Genomic DNA, 24,324 nt, shown 5'->3' with positions numbered 1-24,324 from the left:
ATGGCACTGAAGGCGAAGAAGGAATCCCCTGCCCTTCCCAAAGTTGAAGCCAAAGCAAAGGAGCTTTGAAGGCCAAGAAATCAGTGCTGAAAGACGTCCACAGTCACAAAAAAAAGATCTGCACATTACCTACATTCCGATGACCCAAGACACTGCATCTCTGAAGGCAGCCCAAATATCCTCGAAAGAATGCCCCCAGGAGAAACAAGCTTGATCACTTGCCATACTGAGTCAGTCATGAAGAAAATAGAAGACAACAACACACTTGTGTTCATTGTAGATGTCAAGGCCAACAAGCACCCGATCAAACAGGCTGTGAAGAAGCTCTATGACATTGTGTGGTGAAGGTCAACACCCTGATCAGGCCTGATGGAGAGAAGAAGGCATATGTCCTGACTGGCTCCTGATTATGATGCTTTGGATGTTGCCAACAAAATTGGAATCATCTGAACTGAGTCCAGCTGGCTAAATATAAATAAAAATTTTTTCACCAAAAAAAAAAAACCCCACCCACCAACTATACAATTTACAAGTTTATGCTATGTTATATTGTGGTTGTCTACAAAGTGATTTGTATTTTAACTTTATTATTGTATTAAAATATAGAATCACAGAGTAGAAGTGACTCCAAGAAGCAAACTTCATCTAGTGCCTTTTTTGTACTAGAACCTTTGTTTTTTTTTGTTTTTAAAATTATTTTCACATCCACTTTCTTACCTAATTCCATTGCTGTCTTTTTAAAAAAATTTTATTTATTTGAGAGAGAGAGAGAGAGTGAGAGAGAGCATGAGAGGAGACAGGGTCAGAGGGAGAAGCAGACTCCCCACTGTGCAGGGAGCCCGATGTGGGACTCAATCCCAGGGCTCTGGGATCATGACCCAAGCCACAGGCAGTTGCTCAACCAACTGAGCCACCCAGGCGCCCTGTACTAGAACCTTTGTGTTCAGTTCTTTACTCTCTCTCAACCATGTTCATAGCATAATTATCATCTACATTATAGTAACTTTAAATTTATATTTCTACCCTAGGCTTTCAGATCCAGACTCCCAGAGGTCTTTTTTTTTTTTAAAGATTTTATTTATTTATTTGAGAGAGAGAATGAGATAGAGCATGAGAGGGGGGAGGGGCAGAGGGAGAAGCAGACCCCCCGCTGAGCAGGGAGCCCGATGTGGGACTCGATCCCAGGACTCCAGGATCATGACCTGAGCCGAAGGCAGTCGCTTAACCAACTGAGCCACCCAGGCGCCCTCCCAGAGGTCTTAACAGCCATATCCAATGTGGTCAAGACCAAATCTGTGATCCCTCATTCTCTTTCCTGTTTCCACTGTCTGTTTCCCTATCTTTTGAAATTTGCATTAATATATATATATATATTTATTTATTTATTTTATTCGAGTACAGTTGGCACACAGCGGTACATTAGTTTCAGGTGTACAGTAATGATTGAACATCTCTATAGTGGCGCTGTGCTCACCACAAGCATAGCTGACATCTGTCACCGTATAGCACTATGACAATACCTGATTATATTCCCTGTGCTGTACCTTTTATTCCTCCGATTTATTCATTCCATAACTGAAATCCTGTACCTCCACTCCCCTTCACCCATTTTGCTCATTTCCCTTCCCTCCTCCCCTCTGGCAACCATCAGTTTGTTCTCTGTATTTATGGGTGTGTTTGTTCGTTTGTTTTGCTTTTTAGATTCATGTATAAGTGAAATCATTTAGTATTTGTGTTTCTCTGTCTGACTTATTTCCCTTAGCATACCCTCTAGGTCCACCCATGTCACACATGGCAAGATCTCATTCTTTTTTTATGGCTGACTAATATTGCGTTGTAAATATACACCACATCTTCTCTATCCATTCGTCAGTAGATGGACACTCGGGTTGCTTCCATATCTTGGCTATTGTAAATAATTCTGCAATAAACATAGAAGTGCATATATCTTTTTAAATTTGTGTTTTTGTTTTCTTTGGATAAATACCCAGTAGTAGAATTACTGGATCATATGGTATTTCTATTTTTTATTTTTTGAGGAACCTCCATGCTGTTCTCCACAGTGGCTGCACCAGTTTGCTTTCCCACCAACAGTGCATGAGGGTTTCCCTTTCTCCACGTCTTCACCAACACTGGTTATTTCTTGTCTTTTTGATTCTAGCCATTCTGATAGGTGTGAGGTAATATCTCATTGTGGTTTTGATTTACATTTCCCCGATTATTAGTGAAGTTGAACATCTTTTCATGTATCTGTTGGCCATTGGGATGTCTTTTTTGGAGAAATGTCTATTCAGGTCTTCTGCCCATATTCCATTGGATTATTTAGTGTTGAGTTGTTCAGTGCTATCCTTCCTGACACTTCACTCACAGCAGTGTCCAAACTATCACCATGTATTGTTCACTTCACCTCCTAAATATCTCTCACAGCTGTCTGCTTCTCTTCATCTTCAGAGCTCCTACCCTAATCTCAGCTCCAAACTACCATCGTCTGCCACCTTCCACTCCAACAAGCTCCGAACTCTTGTTCCTACATCTACCCTTCTCCCATCTCTATTCTTTCCTCCCTGCTATAGTCAGCTATACTTTTCAGATACAAATCTAATTCTATCAACCCACCCGGTGAAAACACTTCATTGGCTTCTCATTGATCTTAGGAAGACCCAGTGGCTTCATGATCTGGTCCCTCACCTACTCTTGGGAGTGTTTTTGTTCTCACAATCTGCCATCTCCCTAGGCCATGCTCCCTCCAGGCACAGGGCCTTTGCAGGTGCTGTTCCTGCTGCTGGAGTCATCTCCCCTTACCATGTCTCACTGCTTTGATCCACTAATGTTTTCTTGTCCTTCTGACCTCAGGTTGTTGCTTCCTTAAGACTGCTACTCTAGATCAGGTTTCTGCATCACAGACACTTGGAGAGCATACCTTCTTCAGGAGTGTTTACCTCAGTTTATAATTAAACTCTCATTGTGTAGCTATTTCACGTAATGATGCTCTCCTCCACTGGATCCTAAGCTTTTGCTTTCTGCTCATCACTGTCTCCTTGGCACCCAGTAGACACACAAAAAGTATATACAGAACAAAGGCAAGAAAGGCATGATTAGATGTAAGTTGTTCACAAAGAATAACTATCCCTCTTTTCTGTAGAAATTTCAGTGGTTTTAGATTAACCTTAGCAATTTATTTTATTGTAGATGAGCATGTGTACAGTTTGTTCATAGATCAACCAGGGCTGCCAAAAATAGCTGTATACTGTGCATACTCCACATGGAGACAAGCCTAGGTGGGAGTGGGGTGGGAGCTGAAATCAAGACCACTCTATTCACCCAGGTCTGTGTCTCAGAGGATAGGATGCTTCCCCCCTGCTTTCTTTGTGTATAAAGGCACTTTATAATGGCACTTCTATCTCCAAGTCAGCGCCCACTGGGCACACAAGAACAAAGGGCTTCTCCGCTTTTAAATTTGTGCAAAGGTGCCTGTGGGCTGACGTGTCAGGCTCTGGGGCTAGTTTGAGATTTTCCTCTGTTCTGTGGTCACCCAGATTGCTCTCTTTGTGCTGGACAATTATATTACAGATGCTGATTCTGATTATGGGGTGAACTAGATGAGAGAGTAGGAAGGATTCAGCATAGCACCTTCACTTTTAAACCCAACTGAACAACTAAAATCAAAGCATCTGTACTTGTACTGACAAGTTGGTTAAGGAAAAGCAGAACAAACTCATGTATGCTGTGACATGATTTGCTGACATCTCCGCCATTCACTTTCCGGAGTCTTTGAAAATCTTGACACGTCCCACTTGGTCATATTGCTCATTCCTTTTGTGGTGGGGAGGGACAGTCCTTTCAACATCAAAACTGTTGATTGTAGTTTGAAACATCATCCATTATATATCCATGCTGAAGTATTTAGGGATGTAGTGGACTGATGTCATCAATTTTCTTTGAATGCATCAAAAAAAAAAAAAAAAAAAGAGGATGGATCAAGAGATGCATAGTTAGATAGCTGGATGATAAAGCAAATAGAGCAAAATGTTAATTTTAAGATCTCGGTGATGGTGTTCACTGTATAATTATTTGAACTTTTCAATATGTTTAAAATTTTTCATAATAAGATGGGAGAAAACTTTTATTCAGCTTTATTAAAGTTGTCTTATATTTATTAAAATATTTATTTATATTATATTTCTTAAAGTAACATAGGCATCAGGGATACAATGGTGAAGAAGAAGACATGGTTCCCATTGGCACAGCACTTCCTGAGAGACAAAAACATTAGCAGATGGTGATGAAACAACCCAATGAGTGCAGTGACAGACACAGAATATTCTGGAATACCAAGGAGAAGTGCCTACCACATTTCGAGATGTTTCTGTGTGGAGTGGTAGTGGTCAGGGAGATCTTCCTGGAAGAGAGGGCAGCAGAACTCAGCCTTGAATGGCAATGGAGTGAAAATTAGTTCAGGTTGTGGGGAGGACAGGAGGTGACCTGAATTCCAAGGTGCTGGTGAGACAACAGATTTGAGGAATGTTTAGGTTGTAAAATTGGAAAACTGGAGATGGGAAAATGCAGGACAGTTAAGCACACTGTTTACTGTAATTACAAAGAGGGATGATGGGCTATTTGGAACATTTTAAATATGAGGTGCCTGTGGGAGGCCCAAGTGGGGCTGCCCAATTGGCAGCCAGAAAAATAAAAGTGAAGCTTAGGAAAGAGATAACATATATTGATTTAGAATTGAAATAATGAAATTTGAATGTGCAATTGATATTAAAAAGGGAGAGTATGCAGAGTAATAAAATGAGAAGGATGTGATTTCCAGTACCTAGTACAGTGCCTGGCACATAGGATGTGGGTGATGAGTATGTGCTGAAAAATGAATGAAAGTGGCCATAATCCTGGAGATCCACATTCAAGGATGGGCTGAGGGAGGGAAGCTGATGAAGATGTAAGGAATAGTCAGAGAGCTTGGAGATGAAAGGGCACATCTGGGAGTTGTCAGGGAGAGAAGGGCTTCAGGAGAGGGAGAAGGATTACAAATGAAGAAGGAGGACTCTCATCTGTTCTTGGGTCCAACAATTATGAGGTCACTGGTGACCCAGGAGTTTCTGCAGAGTGGTGAAGGTTGTGGCGAGAGAGCATGAGGATGTAGAGTCTAGGGAGTCCAGGCACTGTTGGGAGAAATGTGACCGAATGTTCTCTTTAGAGCACCTTGATCTGGATCAAGGGGGACTAGAAGGCTTTAACTTTACTTTTAATCACATCCATGATTTCAAGGAAGATGTATAGGGATATCATACCCATTTAGCACTGTGATTCATTATCACATTAAATCATAATTCATAAATAAAGATGAAACTCTCATTCACTTGTGTTCCTGTAGGGAAAAAAGCAAACTGTGGTCATGTAGTATCAGTCCAGAATTTAACACATTTTTAAATTAATTCAGACAGTTATTTAGTACCTGTTCTGTTTTTGGTCACTGGGCTGTACTGAGCAGAAGGTCCCAGTAAAGAGGGAGAAGCTGAAATTATGGAAGAAGGATGACTGAACATCAGGTGCTGGGCAGGGCCAACAGGTCCAAGGAAAGACAGACTGGGGGGAACATGGGCAGACATATCATCTGAAACTAGCTCTAAGGTCAGGGTGGTTGTTGAGGAAACAGGTGTGCATGGCGCGGCTGGGAGGTTGAGGAAGACCAAGTTTGATGGTCTTGGTGTTCCAGGAGACGTGGTCTTCTGCTGAAAATGAAGTTGAGGAGGTGCAGGCGTTGCCCAGAGAAGGTCAACGAGGAGGGAATGGTCATTAAGGAGCAGGAATAGGACAAGGACCGGGTAAGAAAAAGGAGGTTTGGCATGCACACCTGGCCACTCATTAAAGTGCAAGATCCCTGAGGGCGGTGTGGTCCTTATCCCCCCCCCCCCCCCCCGCAAGTCTGACTCGATGGATGAAGACCCAAAGCTATTTTGAAAGCTCCTGCTCCATGTATTTACTTATTTTGAGAAATATAATAGTATTGCTTCACAATTAAAATCTGGGCAAAAGTGAACTTTTAGGCCAGTTAATAGTTTTTACAAATGTATGCAATTAACCTCTTCCCTACACAACAGATAGTAGCTCTAACTAAAAAATCAGAATTCTCAAGAAAAAGTGTGACAATTTTCTCAGAAAAGAATTGTGAGGTCAGGAGCCCCCATCCAGCCAGTTCCAAGATGTGTCACTTTCAAGGGCACACTTGTCAAACTTCTAATAGCCCAAGTTGTGTTCTCCAATGGCAGCGCAGGATTCTCCTCACAGCTGGCTTCCTATTGGCTCTGAGATGTGGGCGGGGCCACCCATTCCTGCTAGTACCACTAGCTCCACCCCCATTCCATGCAAATGAAGTCAAGCTCTGGCGAGCCCACGTGATTGGTCACGTGGTTGAGGATACCCTTGCCCCACCCCCTTCAATGACGTCACCACCTACTCAAACTCTCTCGAGAGTTTGCAGAGATGCTAGTAAGAGGCTGGCAGGCCAGGCCACTGTGGTAGGAAGGGGGTTAGGGGCGGGGGCCCCCAACAGGGGACCCCTACTCCCACTCCAGAGCCTCCAGTCCAGCTTCAGGCAGGGGCCCCAGGGGTCCTGTGGGGCAGTGCCCAGGGGGTCCCATGCACACTCTCCCCCCATTGGCTGGCTGTACTGGCATGCAAATGAGGGCGCGCGTCACTTCCGGAGGCAAATCGAGCGCCATTTTCTCTTTCTGGCGGTGCTGGGAGGAGGGGACGGGGTCGCGCGGGGGTGGGCGCGCGCCGAGGCGGGGGTCCCGCCGCGCTGGGCGGAGGCGGGCGCGGGCGCGGGGCCCCGGCGGGCCGCGGCGGCGCGGCGAGAGGCGACGGGGGACGCGGCGGCGGCGCTCCGGGCGCCCAGCGGTAGGTACGACCCCGGCCCAGCCCCGCGGCGACGCCCCCGGCCCTGCCCGGCCCAGGCCCGCTGAATCCCGACGGCGGCCGCGGCCCCGCCCCGCCCCACCCCGCCCACAGCCCGCGGCCCGCGGCCGCCTCACGAATTCCGAGGCGCTCTCCGGGCGCGGGGTTCGCGGCCGGAGCGGCGCCCGTCATCCCTGCGCGTCACGTGGGCGTCGGGGTGGTCGCCGGGGGAGGGGGCGGCCCCGCGGAGTGGAGGGGGGGCGCGGGGAGGGTGCTGGGGAGGGCGGCCCCCGCGGGGCGCGCCTCCCCGCAACCTGGTTGCCGGGAACCTCTCCTGGGAGCAGCCTGGAGCGACCGCCGAGCTTGGCGCTGCGGGTCTGGTGGCGCCGAGCTCTGGCCTGGGGCGGTTTCACCTCAGGCGGAGAGGGCGGTGGGAGGCAGCCTCGCACTCCCGGCCTGAAGGCGGATGATGGATATGTAGATGCTGACATTAAAATGCTAACTTCTCGTCTGCCTTTGCCGACTGCGTTGACAGAGGCTCTGTTTGCAGAATTTCGGCTCACGTGGGGCTTTGGAACGTCAGAAAGGAGACCTGCCTGTTGGGGTGGTGCGCGCTTGCGTCCTGATCGATATTTTAGGTGTTTTCTTTGACTGTGAGCGGAGGGCTTGCTGGAATGCTGTTAACCCTCGTTATAGTTGAATAGAAGGGTAATGGCAGCCTGTGGGAGGGAGGGTAGCGGACTTCCCCGCCGGGAGCGGGGCGGAACACCGGTGTACTGCCGTCAGAGGGACGGGGAGCGGGTCCCGGGGGGCCGCGTGTAACTAGTGGGGCTCGTGAAGAGTTCAGGGTCGTCCTCGGCCGCAGCTAAGGAATATGCGTGTGTTGTAGGCACCCAGCACGAACGCTTAGCGCTGGCGGCTGGCGGACGAACCTGGGTAGTTCGGTGGGAGCTGGTGGTCTTTCGGGTGGAGGTGACGGGTCTGCGTGGAGAAGGGGACGTGGTGCTGCTCTGGACGACTGACAAGAGTGGGGGACACCTGTTGAGTTGTCTGGCCGAGAGGTTGACTGGTTGTGGGAGGTGCGGCGGAGTTGTGGTGAGATACTCACCCGGACAGTGGCGACATCCCGGGCGCCTTCCACACCCAGGTTCGCGGTGGGCCCCTGGTGAGTTCACGGGTGTGGTCCTTTGAGGGGCCAGGTTCCCCGCGTTCTGCGGGTCGGCCGCGCAGGCTGTCCCACCGGGTTAGGGCCCTGCGCTACACGGGAGCGCCCCGAAGGCTCACGGCCTGCTGAAGGCGCAGGCCCGGGCGCCGCCTCGACGCCACAAGGATTGTGTGTTCTCTAAGTTGCTGGAAGCAGAAGTCCTGTATTCCAGCGGTCGGGACACTTCATGACGTTTTTGGAGCCGTGAGTGCTGTTCTTGCGTTAACTCACTCGTGCTCACGAACTGCTTGCCGCGGCAGCTTGTTCTCCCCTGTTTTACAGGTAGGCACCGAGGCCCGGGAGTAAGCGACTTGCCAGAGAGAACACAGCTTCTAAGTTGTGGGACGGATTTGAACCCAGGAAGGACAGTTCCAGAATCTTTGCTGGTGAGACCATGATGTAGTGTTGGCACTCCTGTGAAATCCTTTGAGAACTTAGATTTCATAGGAACTCCAAAGTTCTGTGGCTTAAAAATATTATTTATTACCGGAACCACTAATTTTTTGGAGTGTTATTTTTTCCAGAATGGAATGTTCTTAAATGACCATGATACTAAAAAACAACAAAAGAAACTCTGTAAATGCCCCTTTGGGAAATAATACTTTCTTGTGCACATGAGTGGAATTTTTGGTAGGTCCACGTGTACCACACATGGACATTACTGTGAGCTGAGGTTGATAGATGAGTGCAGCTGTGTTGGTCTACTGTTTCCTAATGGTGAAGGTACAGATTTAACGGGCTTGTTTTGGGGGGAACCACACTAACAATGGTGCGGAAATGGGGTTGCTTACATTTGAGAATAAAAAGTTCCTATTCTCCAGATTCAGGAAAGAAGACTGACATTTCCTTGGCCCTACTCCCAAGCCTTGAACAAGTAACTACGGGGCGCGTTTAAAACTTGCCCCATCACTGACGGCCTCATTCAGTATCCTCCTGAGAGTTAGCCAGTCTGTAACAGCCTTCAGGAGCCAGCCTCTGATAATCAGCCAGTCCTTGAACTGGTGCTCCTGGAAGTCCACCAATCCTTGTATGCCGTGCTTCTCAAAACTCTGTAATAAGATCAGTGCTTACTGTGTAAAGCCATACTTCTTTGCAAGCAATAAATTTAGCTTCCTTGTTTCATATATATGGATGATGGTGTTAACCTTGGATAATTCTGTTTAACGGCCAGCTCTGGGGAAAGAAGAACCCCAGAGGGTAGAGAGGATAATGGAACTTTAAGGAGGAAGTGAAAGCAAGTCTGATAGAGTTGAGTGGAAAGCATCTAACAATTTTTGTTGAGGCTTGCTCTGGCCAAAGAAGCCAGTGTGGGCTTGAAAGTGACCGTGTGTTTAGTTTTTAGGAACACCTGTCATGAGGTTCTTGACAGCTCCTCTGTTAGGTGAGGCTTTGGGGCTTGAACTCATGACCCTGTGATCAAGACCTGAGCTGAGATCAAGTCAGGCGCCCAACTGACTGAGCCACCCAGGCACCCCTAGGTGAGGCTTTTGAAGGCTAGAACCCAATTCAGTGCGTTTCGTTTTTTTTTTTTTTTTTAAGATTTTATTTATTATTTATTAGAGAGAGAGAGAGAGAGGGAACACAAACGGGGAGTGGGAGAGGGAGAAGCAGGCTCCCCGCTGAGCAGGGAGCCCGATGCGGGGCTCAATCCCAGGACCCTGGGATCATGACCTGAGCCAAAGAAGGCAGACGCTTATCGACTGAGCCACCCAGGCGCCCCTAGTGCGTTTCATTTTTAATAATTTTATTATTTTTTACTTTATTTCCTAGGATTTAATATTCTTCAGTTATAAAATGCTAAATGATCCTTCAGTCTCTTCTTTTACTGAACCTAAGATCTACTTTTGACATAGATAATGAGATTTGGAAAACTCATTCCAAATTAGCTTCTCAGAAACTTTGTATTTCCTTTTCCCCCTGGGAATTCCTCCCACTTATATGTTAACCCTTCCTCCCTCCAACCCCACCCATTTGGTTCCAATCTACCTTTTTTGGTTTTACTTACTTTTGGCCAAATATATTGAGACTTTTCCTTTACCTCAATCATTTTTCAATGCTGCTCTGTTCACCTAGACTGTTTTGGGCTCTGACTCTAACCCTCCCATAGCCTTTTTGAACCTTTTAGCACTTTCTGCGTGTCTTATGATTCCTACCCTGTTTTATTTTATCTCTTTTATTCCCTTATTGTGAACATTTGCTTTATATTACACTCTGTGATAGGCCCCAGACATGCAAAGAAAACATAATTCCTACCCTGAAAAAGTTTAGTCTAATAGGAAAAATAGATATATAAATAGAAAATTGGAACATGGTGCTATGCAAGAAGTGTAAACTCAGAGGGGTACCAAGCATACGCTGGGGGAGGAGGGGTTATAAGAGGGCTGTAAAAGTGGAATTGCTGACTCGCAGACGTTTTCATTTAAAATCTTGGGAGATATGGCCAAATTTTTACTTAGTTTCACTGCCAATGAATATTTTCAATCTTTAAAAGTTATTCTGATAATAAAAGATTGGCATTCATTATTTTAACCTGGCGTTCTTTAATTTGATTTGACTGTTTTTTAGCTTTCATAGCTTACACATTAAAAAAACTTTTTGAAATAGTTGCAGATTCATAGAAAATTGCAAGTATAACGCAAAGAACTTTTCCCCCTGAAACATCTGAAAGTAAGTTGCCAAACAAGATGCCACATTACCCCAAATATTGTCTGTTTCCTACAATAAGAGCATTCTTCTACATATCCAGAATATAGCCATCAGAATCAGGAAATCAGTACATTATTATCCTTGATCCTCAGATCCCATTGAAATTTTGCTAGTGCTCCAATAACATTTCTGGTAAAAGACTCAACTTAGAATTGCACATTGTATTTATTTTTAGTCTCTTCCAGTGGGAAACAGTTCCTTAGTTTTCCTTCCATGATCTTTTTTTAAAAGTGTGTAATTCATGTAGAGTTGTATAGCCATCACCACAATCTAATGATAGAACATTTCTGGCACACTCCAGAAAACCTGTTTCCACTCCCAGCCAACTGCTAACCTACCTTCTATCTCTGTAGAATTGTCTCTTCTGAATATTTCACATAAATGGAGTCAGACAATGTGAGAACTTTTGCATCTGGCTTCTTTCACGTAGCATAATGTTTTTGAGATTCATTCAGGTTGTGGCATACATCAGTACCTAGTTTTTAATGCCAAGTAGCATTCTTTTGTATGGGTATACCACATTTTGTTTATCCATTTACCATTTGAAGGACATTCGAATTGTTTCCACATTTTGGCTGTTATGAGTAGTGCTACCTTGTATGGTCTGGACACTTCTGAATATTATAGGCTAGTTATATTACAGCGTCTATTAATTTGGGCTAAGACGTCTACCAGACTTCTTTGAATTGTTTTTTCCTTAGGTTATTTATTTAGAGGGTGGGGAGGGGCAGAGGGAGAGGGAAAGAGAGAATCTTAAGTAGACTCCATGACCAGTGTGGGGCCTGACACTAGGCTTGATCTCACGACCCTGAGATCATAACCTGAGCCCAAATCAAGAGTTGGACGCTTAACCGACTGAGCCACCCAGGAGCCCCTTTCCTTTGGTTATTATTAAGTAATTTTTAGGGAGGTGCTTGGAAATCCTGTACATATCCTGTTCCTCATCAGATTTTCAGTGTATTTAATTATTTATATCATCATGGACTTAAATTTATATTCTGGGTTATATTTTAGTTACTGTTGATGTATGCCAAATCACCCCTGAACTTCATAGAATAAAACATTTGGTTAAAACCCAGTAATTCTTTGAATCTGGAGTTCAGACTGGAGCAGGGGAATCTGGGAAGACTCAGGGGCTGGGGTGACTTGACAGCCAGGTGTCTAGAAGTATCTTCACTTACATGTCTGGTGATTGATGTTGGAACATCTCCATGTGGTCTCTCCATGTGAGCTAGTTGAGCTTCCTCATGACATGGTGTCTGGATTCTAAGAGCAATGGTCCCCAGAGAACAGGCAAAGCAAGTAACATTTTTATGCTCTAGTCTTGGAAGTCACATGGCATTACTTCTGCCATACTTTATTGGTTGAGGCAACCACAAAGTTCTGCCCAGGTTCAAGGGGTTGGGCATAAATGCCCCACTTTGGGGGAGGACTGTCAAGATCTCATATATATTTTTAAAAAGATTTATTTATTTGTTAGAGCATGTGTGGAGGGAGAGGGAGAGAATGTTAAGCAGACTCCATGCCCAGTGCAGCAGCCGATGTGGGGCTCAATCTCATGACCCTGAGATCATGACTGAGCCAAAATCAAGAGTCAGATGCTTAACTGACTGAGCCACCCAGGTGCCCCAAGAACAAATTGTAAAAGAGCGTGTGGGACGGGAGGTACTGTTGCATTGTGTTTGGAAAATTCAGTGCCACAGGTTGTAATCTATTACTATCATTTATTTGATGCCCGAATTGTCCCATATTTGGGTTGTGGGAATTTATTTAAGTTGGTTTCTTTTGAGTCATTTTGACATGTCTCACCATTCTTTGAGCAACTTTATTTTCTGGTACAGGATAGTCTTGGCTAGTCTTGTCTTTTCCATGCTCCAGCCCTAGACTCAGCCATTTTTCTAAGGAGCCCTGGTTCTTTCTAATGGAAGGTGGTGTTTAGAAAGTAAGATTTGGGGGGGCGCCTGGGTGGCGCAGTCAGGTAAGCATCCAACTCTTGGTTTTGGCTCAGGTCATGATCTCAGGGTCATGAGATTGAACCCTATGTTAGGTTCTGCGCTCAGTGCAGAGTCTGCTTGAGACTCTGCCTTTGTCCCTCCCCCCAGCACACTTGCTCTCATTCTGTCTCTCAAATAAATAAGTAAATTAAAAAAAAAGGAAAAGAAAGAAAGATTTGGGCCTTAGGAGTGCTCACTGCTGCTGGGGTGAGTAACTGCTTCCAGACTGTCTTCCATCTTCCACAGTGGGCAGAGCTATGGAATATCTACACACACGTTTACAACTGTATTTTTTACTTATGTATGTATTAAAAACAGTAAGGTCACCCCTGTACCCCCTCTTCTGGTAAAGTACCACAGGGCTTAGTTTAATATTATGCCTTCTTAGATATTTTAAAAACAGCTTTATGGAGATGTAATTTACATACCATACAATTCAGCCATTTAAAGTATATAGTTCACTGGTGTTTAGTATATTCACAGAGTTGTGCATACCTCACCACAGTTGATTTTTAGAACATTGTCATTGTTCCAAAAAGAAATCCTATTCTCCTTAGCCATCACCTTCCATTCTTCCACAGCCCCAGGTAACTAGTATTCTACTTTCTGTCTCTGTAAATTTGTCTGTTCTGGACACTTTGTATGAATGGAATCATACAATATGTGATCCTACGTGTCTGGCTTCTTTGACTTAGCATAATATTCTCCAGGGGTAATCCACATCGTAGCACCTGTCAGTACTTCATTTCTTTTTATGGCCAAACATTTCATTGTATGGATAGATCACATTTTATTTATCCATTCATCAGTTGATGGACATGTGAGTTGTTTCTGCTTTTTGGCTATTGTGAGTAATGCCGCTGTGAACATTTGTGAACAAGTTTTTGTTTGGATGCATGTTTTTAATTTCTCTTGGGTGAAATTGATGATTCATACGGTACCTATATGTTTCATCTTTTGAGGAACTGCCAGACTGTTTTCCAGAGTGACTGCACCATTGTACATTATTACCACAATGTATGAGAGATCCAGTTGCTCCACATCCTTTCCAACACTTGTGTTTTTTCTTTTTTAAATTATAGTCATCTTAGTAGGCATAAAGTTACATATTTCATTGTGGTTTTGAGTTTCATTTCCCCACAGCTAATGTTGTTTAGCATCTTTTCATGTGCTTAATAGCCATTTGCATATTATCTTTGGAGAAATTCAGATCTTTTGCCCCTTTTCTTTCTTTCTTTCTTTTTTTTTTTTTTTAGATTTATTATTTTGGAGGCGCCTGGGTGGCTCAGTTGGTTGAGCGACTGCCTTCAGCTCAGGTCATGATCCTGGGGTCCTGGGATTGAGCCCTGCATCGGGCTCCCTGCTTGGCGGGGAGTCTGCTTGTCCCTCTCCCTCTCCCGCTCCCTCCTGCTCCTGTGCTCTCTCTCTCTCTTTGCACTCTCTCACTCAAATAAATAGAAATCTTAAAAAGTTTTATTTTGATGAAGTCCAACTTCTCTTTTTCTTTAAATTTTATTTATTTATTTGACAGAGAGAGACAGCAAGAGAGGGAACACAAGCAGGGGTTGTGGGAGAGGGGGAAGCCCGATGCGGAACTCGATCCCAGGACCCTGGGATCATGACCTGAGCCGAAGGCAGACGCTTAACGACTGAGCCACCCAGGTGCCCGTAACTTCTCTTTTTCTTTAGTTGTTAGTGGTTTTTGGTGTCTTATCTAAGGGTCCATTGCCAGACCCAAGGTCATGAAGATTTATGCCTGTTTTCTTTTAAGAGATTCAAAGTTTAAGCTCTTACATGGAGGTGTATGATCCATTTTGAGTTAATTTTTGTGTGTGATGGAAGTAAAGAATCTAGCTTCATTCTTTGGCATGTGGATATGTAGTTGTCCTAGCATAATTTGTTGAAAATTACTCTGGGGGCGCCTGGGTGGCTTAGTCGTTAAGTGTCTGCCTTCAGCTCGGGTCATGATCCCAGGGACCTGGGATCGAGCCCCGCATCAGGCTCCCTGCTCAGCGGGAAGCCTGCTTCTCCCTCTCCTACTCCCCCTGCTTGTGTTCCCTCTCTCGCTGTCACTGTCTCTGTCAGATAAATAAATAAAACTTAAAAAAAAAAAAAAAGATAAAAAAGAAAATTACTGTTTTTTTTTTTTTTTTTTTTTTTAAGATTTATTTATTTGAGAGAGAGAATGCGAAGTGGGGAGGCAGAGGGAGAGGGAGAGACAGCCTCAAGCAGACTCCATGCTGAGTGCAGAGCCCGATGGACTTGATCTCACGACCTCAAGATCATGACCTGAGCCGAAACCAAGTCGGACACCCAACCGACTGTGCCACCCATGCGCCCTGAAAATTACTCTGTTCTTAGTGTTTTACCAACTCAGTTAAATATATAGATGTCAATAAAGGTACTCAGTTTTGTTTTCTTTTTTTTTTTTTTAAGGAAAAAATTCAAAAATGTTTCAAATTCCTGTGGAAAATCTTGACAACATCAGGAAGGTACGAAAAAAGGTGAAAGGCATTCTTGTGGATATTGGGCTTGACAGCTGCAAGGAGTTGCTGAAGGTAAGAGTACATAGGTGAGGTTAAGAGAGGACAGTAACACTAGAGATGCAGGGTTGGCTTTATGGAGGTAAGACTAGAACTGGGCGTGTTTGAGAATGGGTAAGCTTCCTCAAGCTGGAGATTGCTAATATTTCAGATGACTGCATGAGAGCATAATTAGTTCATACTTATGTCTTTCTGACTTAAAGTGAGCTATTTTAAGCTGTTCAAGTTTTTAAAGTTACCTTTAGTTGGGGCTTTTTATAGTTATTAGTTATCAAACATATTTGTTTTTGATCTTCAAAGGGAATGTGTTGAATTGTTATTCTAGCAAAAGATGACCCTACCTTAATCCCCTGGATTGTTGGAGTAATTACCAAATGGGGATTCATATATGATGTGATAGGGCTTTTCTGATTTGTGAATTTAATATATGCAGTTTTAACAAAAGTTTAAAAATTAAGGTCACAGTCACATACTCTGGTAAGGTGTGATCTCAATTTTTTCCTTTCTTATAACTTGAGAATATATGGCTGGCATCTATAGTAAAGAAAGAGAAATTGTTAAGTAAGGCTTGGTGTGTATCTTTAAAGCCACTGGTAATTCTATGTATGTTTTATTCATAACTGTAAAAGTAAGGACCATGTCTACTTTGAATTGTTTTTAAACTTGTGAACAATTAAATTGACAGTATTGGCTTGGGAAGGTTTCAGTTTCTTAATTTTCAAATCTCAGACTTTCATCCAGATTGATTTTATTTATAAAAGGGTGGTCTAATACTAAAAGACTAATAATTACCAGGATCCTCATTAATGGCCAGGTTTGATTTTTGCCCTCAAGTAGACAAATACTAATTTCTGAAGGACTCCAGGAAATTCAGTGTTCAGACATTGCCACCTCAGAGAGCTCTTCCTCTGAAATGCTGCCTTCTCTATTCTCTGTTGTCTTACCTGCTCTGTTATGCTTCAAAGCTCTCATAGTACCTGATATTATTTATTATCTGTCCCCCCCCACTTGAATGTAAGAAGACAAGGACCTCTTTGTTTTGTTAATTACCTGTGATTAGGATTGTAGTCTGGCACATAGATGTTTAATATATATATATTTAACAAGTAAGTTTTGAATGAATGAACAAAAGTAAAAACCCAAGCAGAGCAATATTTTCAATAACAGACTGTGACTGAGAGTCCATTTGCAAATAAAAGGATGGGGGAGGTACCAGAGTGGAAGCTCTTGGGTAGATACTTCTGCTCAGGAATAGTCTTAAAGTAAAAGAACCTCAGAGTTCTTTGCATCTCTGTTTATAAGTCATATTTGATGCATGAGGAAGAAAGCAAGGTAATTATTTGGAGATAAGATTGAGCAGGTAGATAGTAGACATGGTCCATTAGTAACAGATAACTCTTGTGAAGTTCCTGGACCCAATTCTGATACAACACCAGGTGTTCTGGTTTCCCACGTGTGGGAGTTCTCTGAAGTGGGGAATCAAATTCTTATGGAGGCTTCATTACATAGTCAAGGTTGACTAAGTCATTCACTGATTCAACCTCCAGCCCCTCTCACCGCCCCAGAAGTTGGGGTAGGCCTGAAGGTCCCAACCCTCTAATCACATGATTGGTCCTCCTGGGAACTAACTGCATCCCTGGGTAGGGTCTACAAGTCACCTTCATTAATAACAAGACATCCATTGCACCTTTATGGTTTTGAACCATTTTCAGGAACTGTGTGAATGAAGCCCAAATTTATCTGAGAAATACATATTTGGTCATCTGAATGATGTTATAAATAATTTCTTATAACTTTCTTGTAAATCATTTTATTGCAGTAAGTACATGTATTTAAGTAATATTTGTAGAGAATATATAAATAAACTAAGAACACAAGTGTATGTAGATAGATACAGGATATTTCAAATGATAATATATGGGAACCCCCTACAGTGGTACCTGGCATGTGGTAGATGCTCAAAAAATGAACCCTGAAGGTATAGTACTATCCTTCAGTAGACAGACTGAGAATGTTCTTGGATCACTGGGGGGATAAAGAGATGACTTTTATTTTAATCTTGGCTCTTAGCTAATTATGTGCCCTTGGGCAAATCAGTTAATCTTTGGGCCTGTGTCCTTATTGCAGTGAAGGAATGTAGAGAATTAGGATACTGGGATACTCTCCCCTATTAGAGAGATGACAGTTTAGCAGGAGCTGAGAGACAAACTTAACGATAATAGTGAGAAACAGGCAGAAAGATCACTTCTAGCTGGGGAGGCTAGAATAGCCTTTACGGAGATGAGATTTGAACTGTTTTTTGTTTGTTTTTAAAGAATGGGTAGGATTACCCAGTGGAAAGAATTAGAAAGGATATTCCAGAAACATGGAATTTAAAACCACAACCCAGTTGATTAACCCCCATCAAACTAGGCTGAGTGAATTCAGGAACACATTACCCTTTAACCATATCAAACAGTCATTCTCATTTTACCATGTTTGCTTTAACATTTGTTCACTTGTGTGTGTGTGTGTGTGTGTATGTAATCAAGTGTCTGTTTTCTAAGAATAAGGATATGTCTCTTACATTACCACAGGATGGTTGTCAGCTGAAGTAAGCTGGTATTTTTATCTTGTCTGATCATTTATAGCACTCCTCCCTGTCTGTGATGGACCCAGTCTAGGATCAGGCATGGCCTTCAGTTGTCATTTCTCTTTCGTCTCCTTGAATGTGAATTCACTTTTTCAATGGAATTCTGTTCCAAAATTGGTTTTGTTTTATTCTTAGATAAAACATTAGTAATAACTAAAATTTTTCATCCTGGTATCCTTTGTTTTTGACATTGTATAGAACAATATTCCTCAGTAACTTCTGCTTCCTTAGTCAGCCTAAGAATGTGTTTACTCATCTGAATTTGTTCAAGACTTGTTTACTTTCTTGACTGTGCTGACACAGATACGTACATATTTCTCAAGGGAAAATTGAGAGATTTGAATGGCTTACAACTGTTTAGTTAGATTAACTATTGGGCTAAATGTTACTAACTCTTTTGGGGGGAAAATTTTGTTTTTTTTAAATCTGGAATTCTGTATTTTATAAAATTGTTTAAAATTCAAGGAATGTGAAGTTCAGTTTAGAAAAATTAGGAAATATACGCAGAAACATAGATACAAGAAGACTCATTTGTAAGCCATTACCCAAAATATCCACTGTTAACATTGTTGTATGTCTTTCTAGATTTTTTTAAGTGGGAGATCAAACTAAGATACTGTACTAGCTTTGTTTTGTCTTTTCACTGAATCTCATATTAATAATTCTTTCCCATGTCAGATGCATTTATTCTTAATCCCCCATAGTACTTAGAATTTCTTGGTTTCAAGCAACGGAAACCAACACTAGACCAACTTAAGCTAAAGGAAATTTACTGGAAGACTGAGGCTTCCAGAGTCTGCACTGGTCTGAGACTGAAGGAGCTGAGGGAACACCTGTCCATGGTTCTTTCCACTTCCTTACCTAGCATTTCAAATTTCAGTGAGGTGTCACTCTGCCTTCTCTGATTTCCAAAGTGTCTGGGACTCTATTTGTCCCAAGAGTTAAGACCTCAAATTTTAGGCTGTACAGTTCTTGTTGAAAGCCTGTCTGAGAAAAATGAACTTTAGGGAAGATAGACTCTTCCAAGAACCTTATCTTCTTTTCTAAAAGTAGATCTAAACCCCGCTACTCATTAGAGTCTCTTGATTTTTTTGAAAGTTAACATTTGATCACTTAAAGTAGGGGCTGGCTATGTAATTTACAGGGCACTGTGCACAATGAAAATGTGGACCTGAGCTGGCCCACAGGCCTGTTGTCCCAACCCACAGCATGTGGGCAACTCCCACGGAATAACATCCTCTGTGCTAGGGTGCTCGTGGTACCTGGATCCAGGCAGGGTTTGAGGTCCCCACCTTGACCCCTTCTCTCCCTGAGTCTGTGCTATGCTTCCACTGGAGGTGATGATGGAATGTGGACTCTCTGACAGCTTGGTTACTGCCCCAAGTGGTAGAGGAGAGAGGGAGTGGTTGCAGGATGAAGGCAGAGAGAGGGAGGTTGGGGTGAGTGGGAGACAGAGAGCAGGGACAGAATCTTTCCCAGGAAAACTGGAAGTTGGACCATGTGTGAGCTGAAGCTCCAAGCTCCTGACGTGTGTCCCATTGTCCTATCAGACTTTACTTTTATAAAATACAAATTCAAAATTTAAATTATCATTATTATTATTTTTTAAAGATTTTATTTGACAGAGAGAGAGCCAGAGAGCACAAGCAGAGGGAATGGCAGAGGGAGAGGGATAAGCAGGCTCTGCACCGAGCAGGGAGCCCGACGCGGGGCTCGATCCCAGGTCCCTGGGATCATGACCCGAGCCGAAGGCAGACGCTTAACCATCTTGAGCCACCCAAATTTAAAATTAAAATTATTAACAATTTCAAGATGGTGACAACAGAGCGTTAAACCCCAGCACTGGCCTTTCTGAGCACAGGGCCCTATGTAGCTTCACTAGTCCTGTGACTTCTCCTTCCTGGAGAAGCCCTCACTGGTATTTTCTAAGACCTTCTCAGACTTTTTTTTTTTTTTTAAGATTTTATTTATTTACCTGAGAGAGACAGTGTGTGTGGATGCGCGTGCAGGAGAGAGCCCGTGCAAGAGAGAGCACCAGGGAGCCAGGGAGGGGTGGAGGAAGAAGGATAAGCAGACTCCCTGCTAAGCAGGGACACTGGCTGGGGGCCCGAACCCACAACCTGGGGATCGTGACCTTAGCCAAAGACAGCCAAAGGCAGATGCTTAACTGACTGAGCCACCCAGGCACCGCCAGATTTTTAAAAATATTTAATAATTTAGTTTATTTAACCTCATATATTAAAAATATTTCAGTATGCAATCAGTATAAAGTAATGAAATATTTTGCCCTCTTTTTTCTCTTAAATCTTCCAAGCATATTTAAAGATATTTTTTATTATGATAAAATATATATAATAAAGAATTTGTCATCTTTCCCATTTTTAAGTACACAATTCATTAGCATTAATAATGTTCACACTGTTTTACAACTGTCTGCACTATGTACAGTTGACCCCTGAACTTCATGGGGGGTTAGGGGCACTGACCCCACCTTCCTCTGCACAGTCAAATCCGGGTATAACTTTTGACTCCCCCCAAACTTAGCTACTCATAGTCCACTGTTGCCCAGAATCCTTACTGACAGCATCACCAGTCAACCAGTGTATGTTATATGTATTATATACTGTGTTCTTACAGTAAAATAAGCTAGAGAAAAGAAAATGTTAAGAAATCGTAAGAGAAAATACATTTACAATACTATATATTCATTAAGGAAAAAAATCTGTGTATAAGTGGACCTGTGCAGTTCAAACCTGTGTTTAAGGGCCCACTGTGTTTCCAAAATTTTCATCACCTCTAAACATGAAACAGTAACTCCCATCTTTCTACTCCAGCCCCTGGTAACCTATAATCTACCCTAGCTCGATTTGCCTACTGTAGATGTTTCATGTAAGTGGAATTTTTTTGTGTCTGGCTTATTTCACTTATGTTAATGTTTTCAGGCTTCATCTGTGTTGTAGCATGTATCAAAATGTAATTCCTTTTTGTGGCTAAATCATATCCATTGTATGAATACACCACATTTTGTTGAGCAGTTCATCCCTTGTTAGACATTTGGGTTGATCCCATGTTTTGGCTATTGTGAAGGATGCTGCAGTGAACTTTGGCTGACAAGTATCTATTTGAGCCTGTTTTCAATTTTTTGGGTATATACCTAGGAGTAGAATTGCTAGGTCATATAATTTTATGTTTAGCTTTTTGAGGAACTACCAGCCTGTTTCCACAGTGGCTTCACCCTTCTCCACTCTGGCCAGGAGTGTGTGAGGGGCCCACTTTGTCAACGTCCCTGCCAACACTTGCTATTTTTTTAAAAATATTTTATTTATTTATTTGATAGAGATAGCGAGAGCAGGAACACAAGCAGGGGGGAGCGGGAGAGGGAGAAGGCAGGCTTCCTGCTCAGCAGGGAACTCGATGTGGGGCTCAATCCCAGGACCCTGGGATCACGACCCAAGCCGAAGGCAGATGCTTAACAACTAAGCCACCCAGGCACCCAACACTTGCTACTTTCTGTTTTTTTTCCCCTTCCTCTTTTTCTCCCCTACTCCCTTGCCATCTTAGTGGCTAATGATGTTGAGCATCTTTCATGTGTTTTTTTGGCTATTTGTGTACCCTCCTCAGAGATTTCTGTTTAAATCCTTTACCCAGTTTTTAATTGGATTATTTGTCTTTCTGTTGTTGAATTGCAGTTCTTTATTCTGGATGGTTAAACTCTCATTGGATATGATTTGCAGATATTTTCTCCCATTCTGTAGGTTTCTTTTGACTTTCTTGATAGTATCTTTCAATGCAAAAAGATTTTAAATTTTGAAAAAGTCCAGTTTACCTATTTTTGTTATTGTTGTTTCTGGTGCTTTTTATGTCATATCTGAGAATCCATTGCCAAATCCAGTCATGAAGATTCTTTTGTATGTTTTCTTCTAAGAGGTTTATGGTTGTATTTCTTTTTGTTTAAATCATTGATCCATTTTTTTTTAAAGATTTTATATTTGAGAGAGAGAATGAGCAAGTGAGAGAGAGAGAGAGAAGGAGCAGGGGGAGGGGCAGAGGGAGAGGGAGAAGCAGACTCCCTGCAGAGCAGGGGGAGCCCGACAAGGGGCTCAGTCTTGGGACCCCGAGATCATGACCTGAGCTGAAGGCAGACGCTTAACCGACTGAGCCACCCAGACGCCCCTCATTGATCCATTTTGAATTAATTTTTGAATGTGGTGTGAAGTAGGAGTCCAACTTTGTTCTTTTGCCTGTAGAAATTCATTGTCCCAGCACCATTTATTGAAGATACTGTTTTTCCGTCATTGAATGGACTTGGCATCCTTGTCAAAAATCAGTTGGCCATGGATGCTTGGGTTTATTTCTGGGCTTTCAGTTCTATTCAATTGGTCTGTATATCCTTATGCTGGTACTACGCTTTTTTTTTTTAAGATTTTATTTTTAAGTAATTTCTATACCCAGCCTGGGCTTGAACCTATAGCCCCAAGATCAAGAGTCACATGTTCCACTGAAAGAGTCAGCCAGGTGCCCCTACACTGATCATTACTGTACCTTTGTAGTAAGTTTTGAAATCGGGAGGTGTGAGCCTTCCAACTTTGTTCTTTTTTTTTTTTTTCCTTTCAGTATTGTTTTGGCTATTTGGGACCCCTTGCAATTCCGTATGAATTTGAGGATTCGGTTTTCCATTTCTGCAAAAGAGAATTGGAATTTTGATAGGGATTGTGTTGTAGGTCACTTTGGATAGTATTGATATCTTAACAATATCCCTTCCCATGAATAGAATGTCTTTCTGTTTATTTAGGTCTTATTCTTGGTTCTTCACTGTATCAAGTTTATTTCTTTGCTATTCTGTTCAGAGTGGCCATTTCTGCAGGTGACCGTACACTTAACTTCTGTGCATCAAGTCATAGATTGGATTGAGACATTTAAACCAGTGCTTACAAATTGTCATGTCCTGAGCCCAGCCCCTATAGCAAGCAATCTTTAGAGGCCTATATATGTATGAAGAGATATTCAAAAATTTATTAACCTGTTTCTACATCTTATCTATAAAAATATATTGAAATATGTTTAGTATATTCTATTTATTTCCTAATAATTGTTTTTTTCTTTCTTACTAGCTCTTTTTTTTTTAAAAGATTTTATTTATTTATTTGAGAGAGAGAGAATGAGAGCGAGCACATGAGAGGGGGGAGGGTCAGAGGGAGAAGCAGACTCCCTGCCAAGCAGGGAGCCTGATGCGGGATTCGATCTGGGGACTCCAGGATCATGACCTGAGCCGAAGGCAGTCGCTTAACCAACTGAGCCACCCAGGCGCCCTTTTTTTGGCGGGGGGGGTGGCTGCATCTGGCATTGGAGAACACTGCTTCCCCTAAACCCCCTTCCCTTATCTCCTGGGACAAAACATTGCTGTTTCTTTCTTCCTTTTCCAGTATTTTCTTATGAAAAATTAAAACCTACAGAAATGTTGAAAGGGTTACACAGTGAAAACCCATCTACCTACACCTAAATTCTATGAAATTATCATTTATATATGTGTGTATGCATGTATATATAGTCACCTGTAAAACAATTACATGTATGTATATATAAACAATTATATATATTAAACAATTATGTGTTTGTATTTAGCCCATCATTCTATCTTCTTTTTTGATGCATTTCAAAGAAAGTTGCAGCAACAGTACATTTTACCCTTGCATTCTTTCAGCATACATGTCACTAGAGTTTAGTGTTTGTTAGTTTTTTGGGCAGGGTGGGGAGAAGGAATTTATATGCTGTGAAATGCACTTAAGTTTCTCCATGGGGCGTCTGGGTGGCTCAGTCGTTAGGCGTCTGCCTTCGGCTCGGGTCCTGATCCCAGGGTCCTGGGATCGAGCCCCGCATCGGGCTCCCTGCTCGGCGGGAGGCCTGCTTCTCCCTCTCCCGCTCCCCCTGCTTGTGTTCCCTCTCTCGCTGTGTCTCTCTCTGTCAAATAAATAAAAAAAAAGAAAAAAGAAAAAAAAGAAATGCACTTAAGTTTCTCCAAATGATGATTTTTTTGTTTTTTTTTTTAAAGATTTTATTTATTTATTCATGAGAGACAGAGAGAGATGCAGAGGGAGAAGCAGGCTCCCAAGGAGCAGAGAGCCCGATGCGGGACTCGATCCCAGGACCCTGGGATCATGACCTGAGCCGAAGGCAGACGCTTAACCATCTGAGCCACCCAGGCGCCCTCCAAATGATGATTTTTTTGACATGCATATTCTCCTGTAATACAAGTCTCCCATCAAGATTAGGACAGTTCTATCACTCCAGAAAATTTTCCTCAAGCCCTGTTTCGGTCAGTCCTTGTCCCCACCCCACTGGCTACCA

The 24,324-nt window shown here is 42.9% G+C and overlaps 1 protein-coding gene and 1 pseudogene across 3 annotated transcripts in view; both read left to right on the top strand.

The window, feature by feature from the left end:
• On the top strand, positions 1-450 carry LOC116643742 (annotated as a pseudogene).
• Positions 451-6,883: 6,433 nt separating this feature from the next.
• Positions 6,884-24,324, top strand: part of ADNP2 (ADNP homeobox 2) — a 31,302-nt gene continuing 13,861 nt past the window's right edge. Inside the window, exons 1-3 of one of the 3 annotated variants that reach the window (XM_032422712.1) lie at positions 6,884-6,903; positions 8,387-8,490; positions 15,241-15,362. In XM_032422712.1, the coding sequence (XP_032278603.1) occupies positions 15,255-15,362 (108 nt within the window). In that variant the 5' untranslated portion in view covers positions 6,884-6,903; positions 8,387-8,490; positions 15,241-15,254. Of the gene's footprint in view, positions 6,904-7,172; positions 8,309-8,386; positions 8,491-15,240; positions 15,363-24,324 lie in introns of those variants that run through there. The other 2 variants (XM_032422711.1, XM_032422710.1) reach the window with 2 other exon arrangements.

Source organism: Phoca vitulina, unplaced genomic scaffold, assembly GCF_004348235.1.
Source record: "Phoca vitulina isolate PV1807 unplaced genomic scaffold, GSC_HSeal_1.0 scaffold27, whole genome shotgun sequence".
Lineage (NCBI taxonomy): Eukaryota > Metazoa > Chordata > Mammalia > Carnivora > Phocidae > Phoca > Phoca vitulina.
This window is presented reverse-complemented; position numbering and strand designations above follow the sequence as displayed.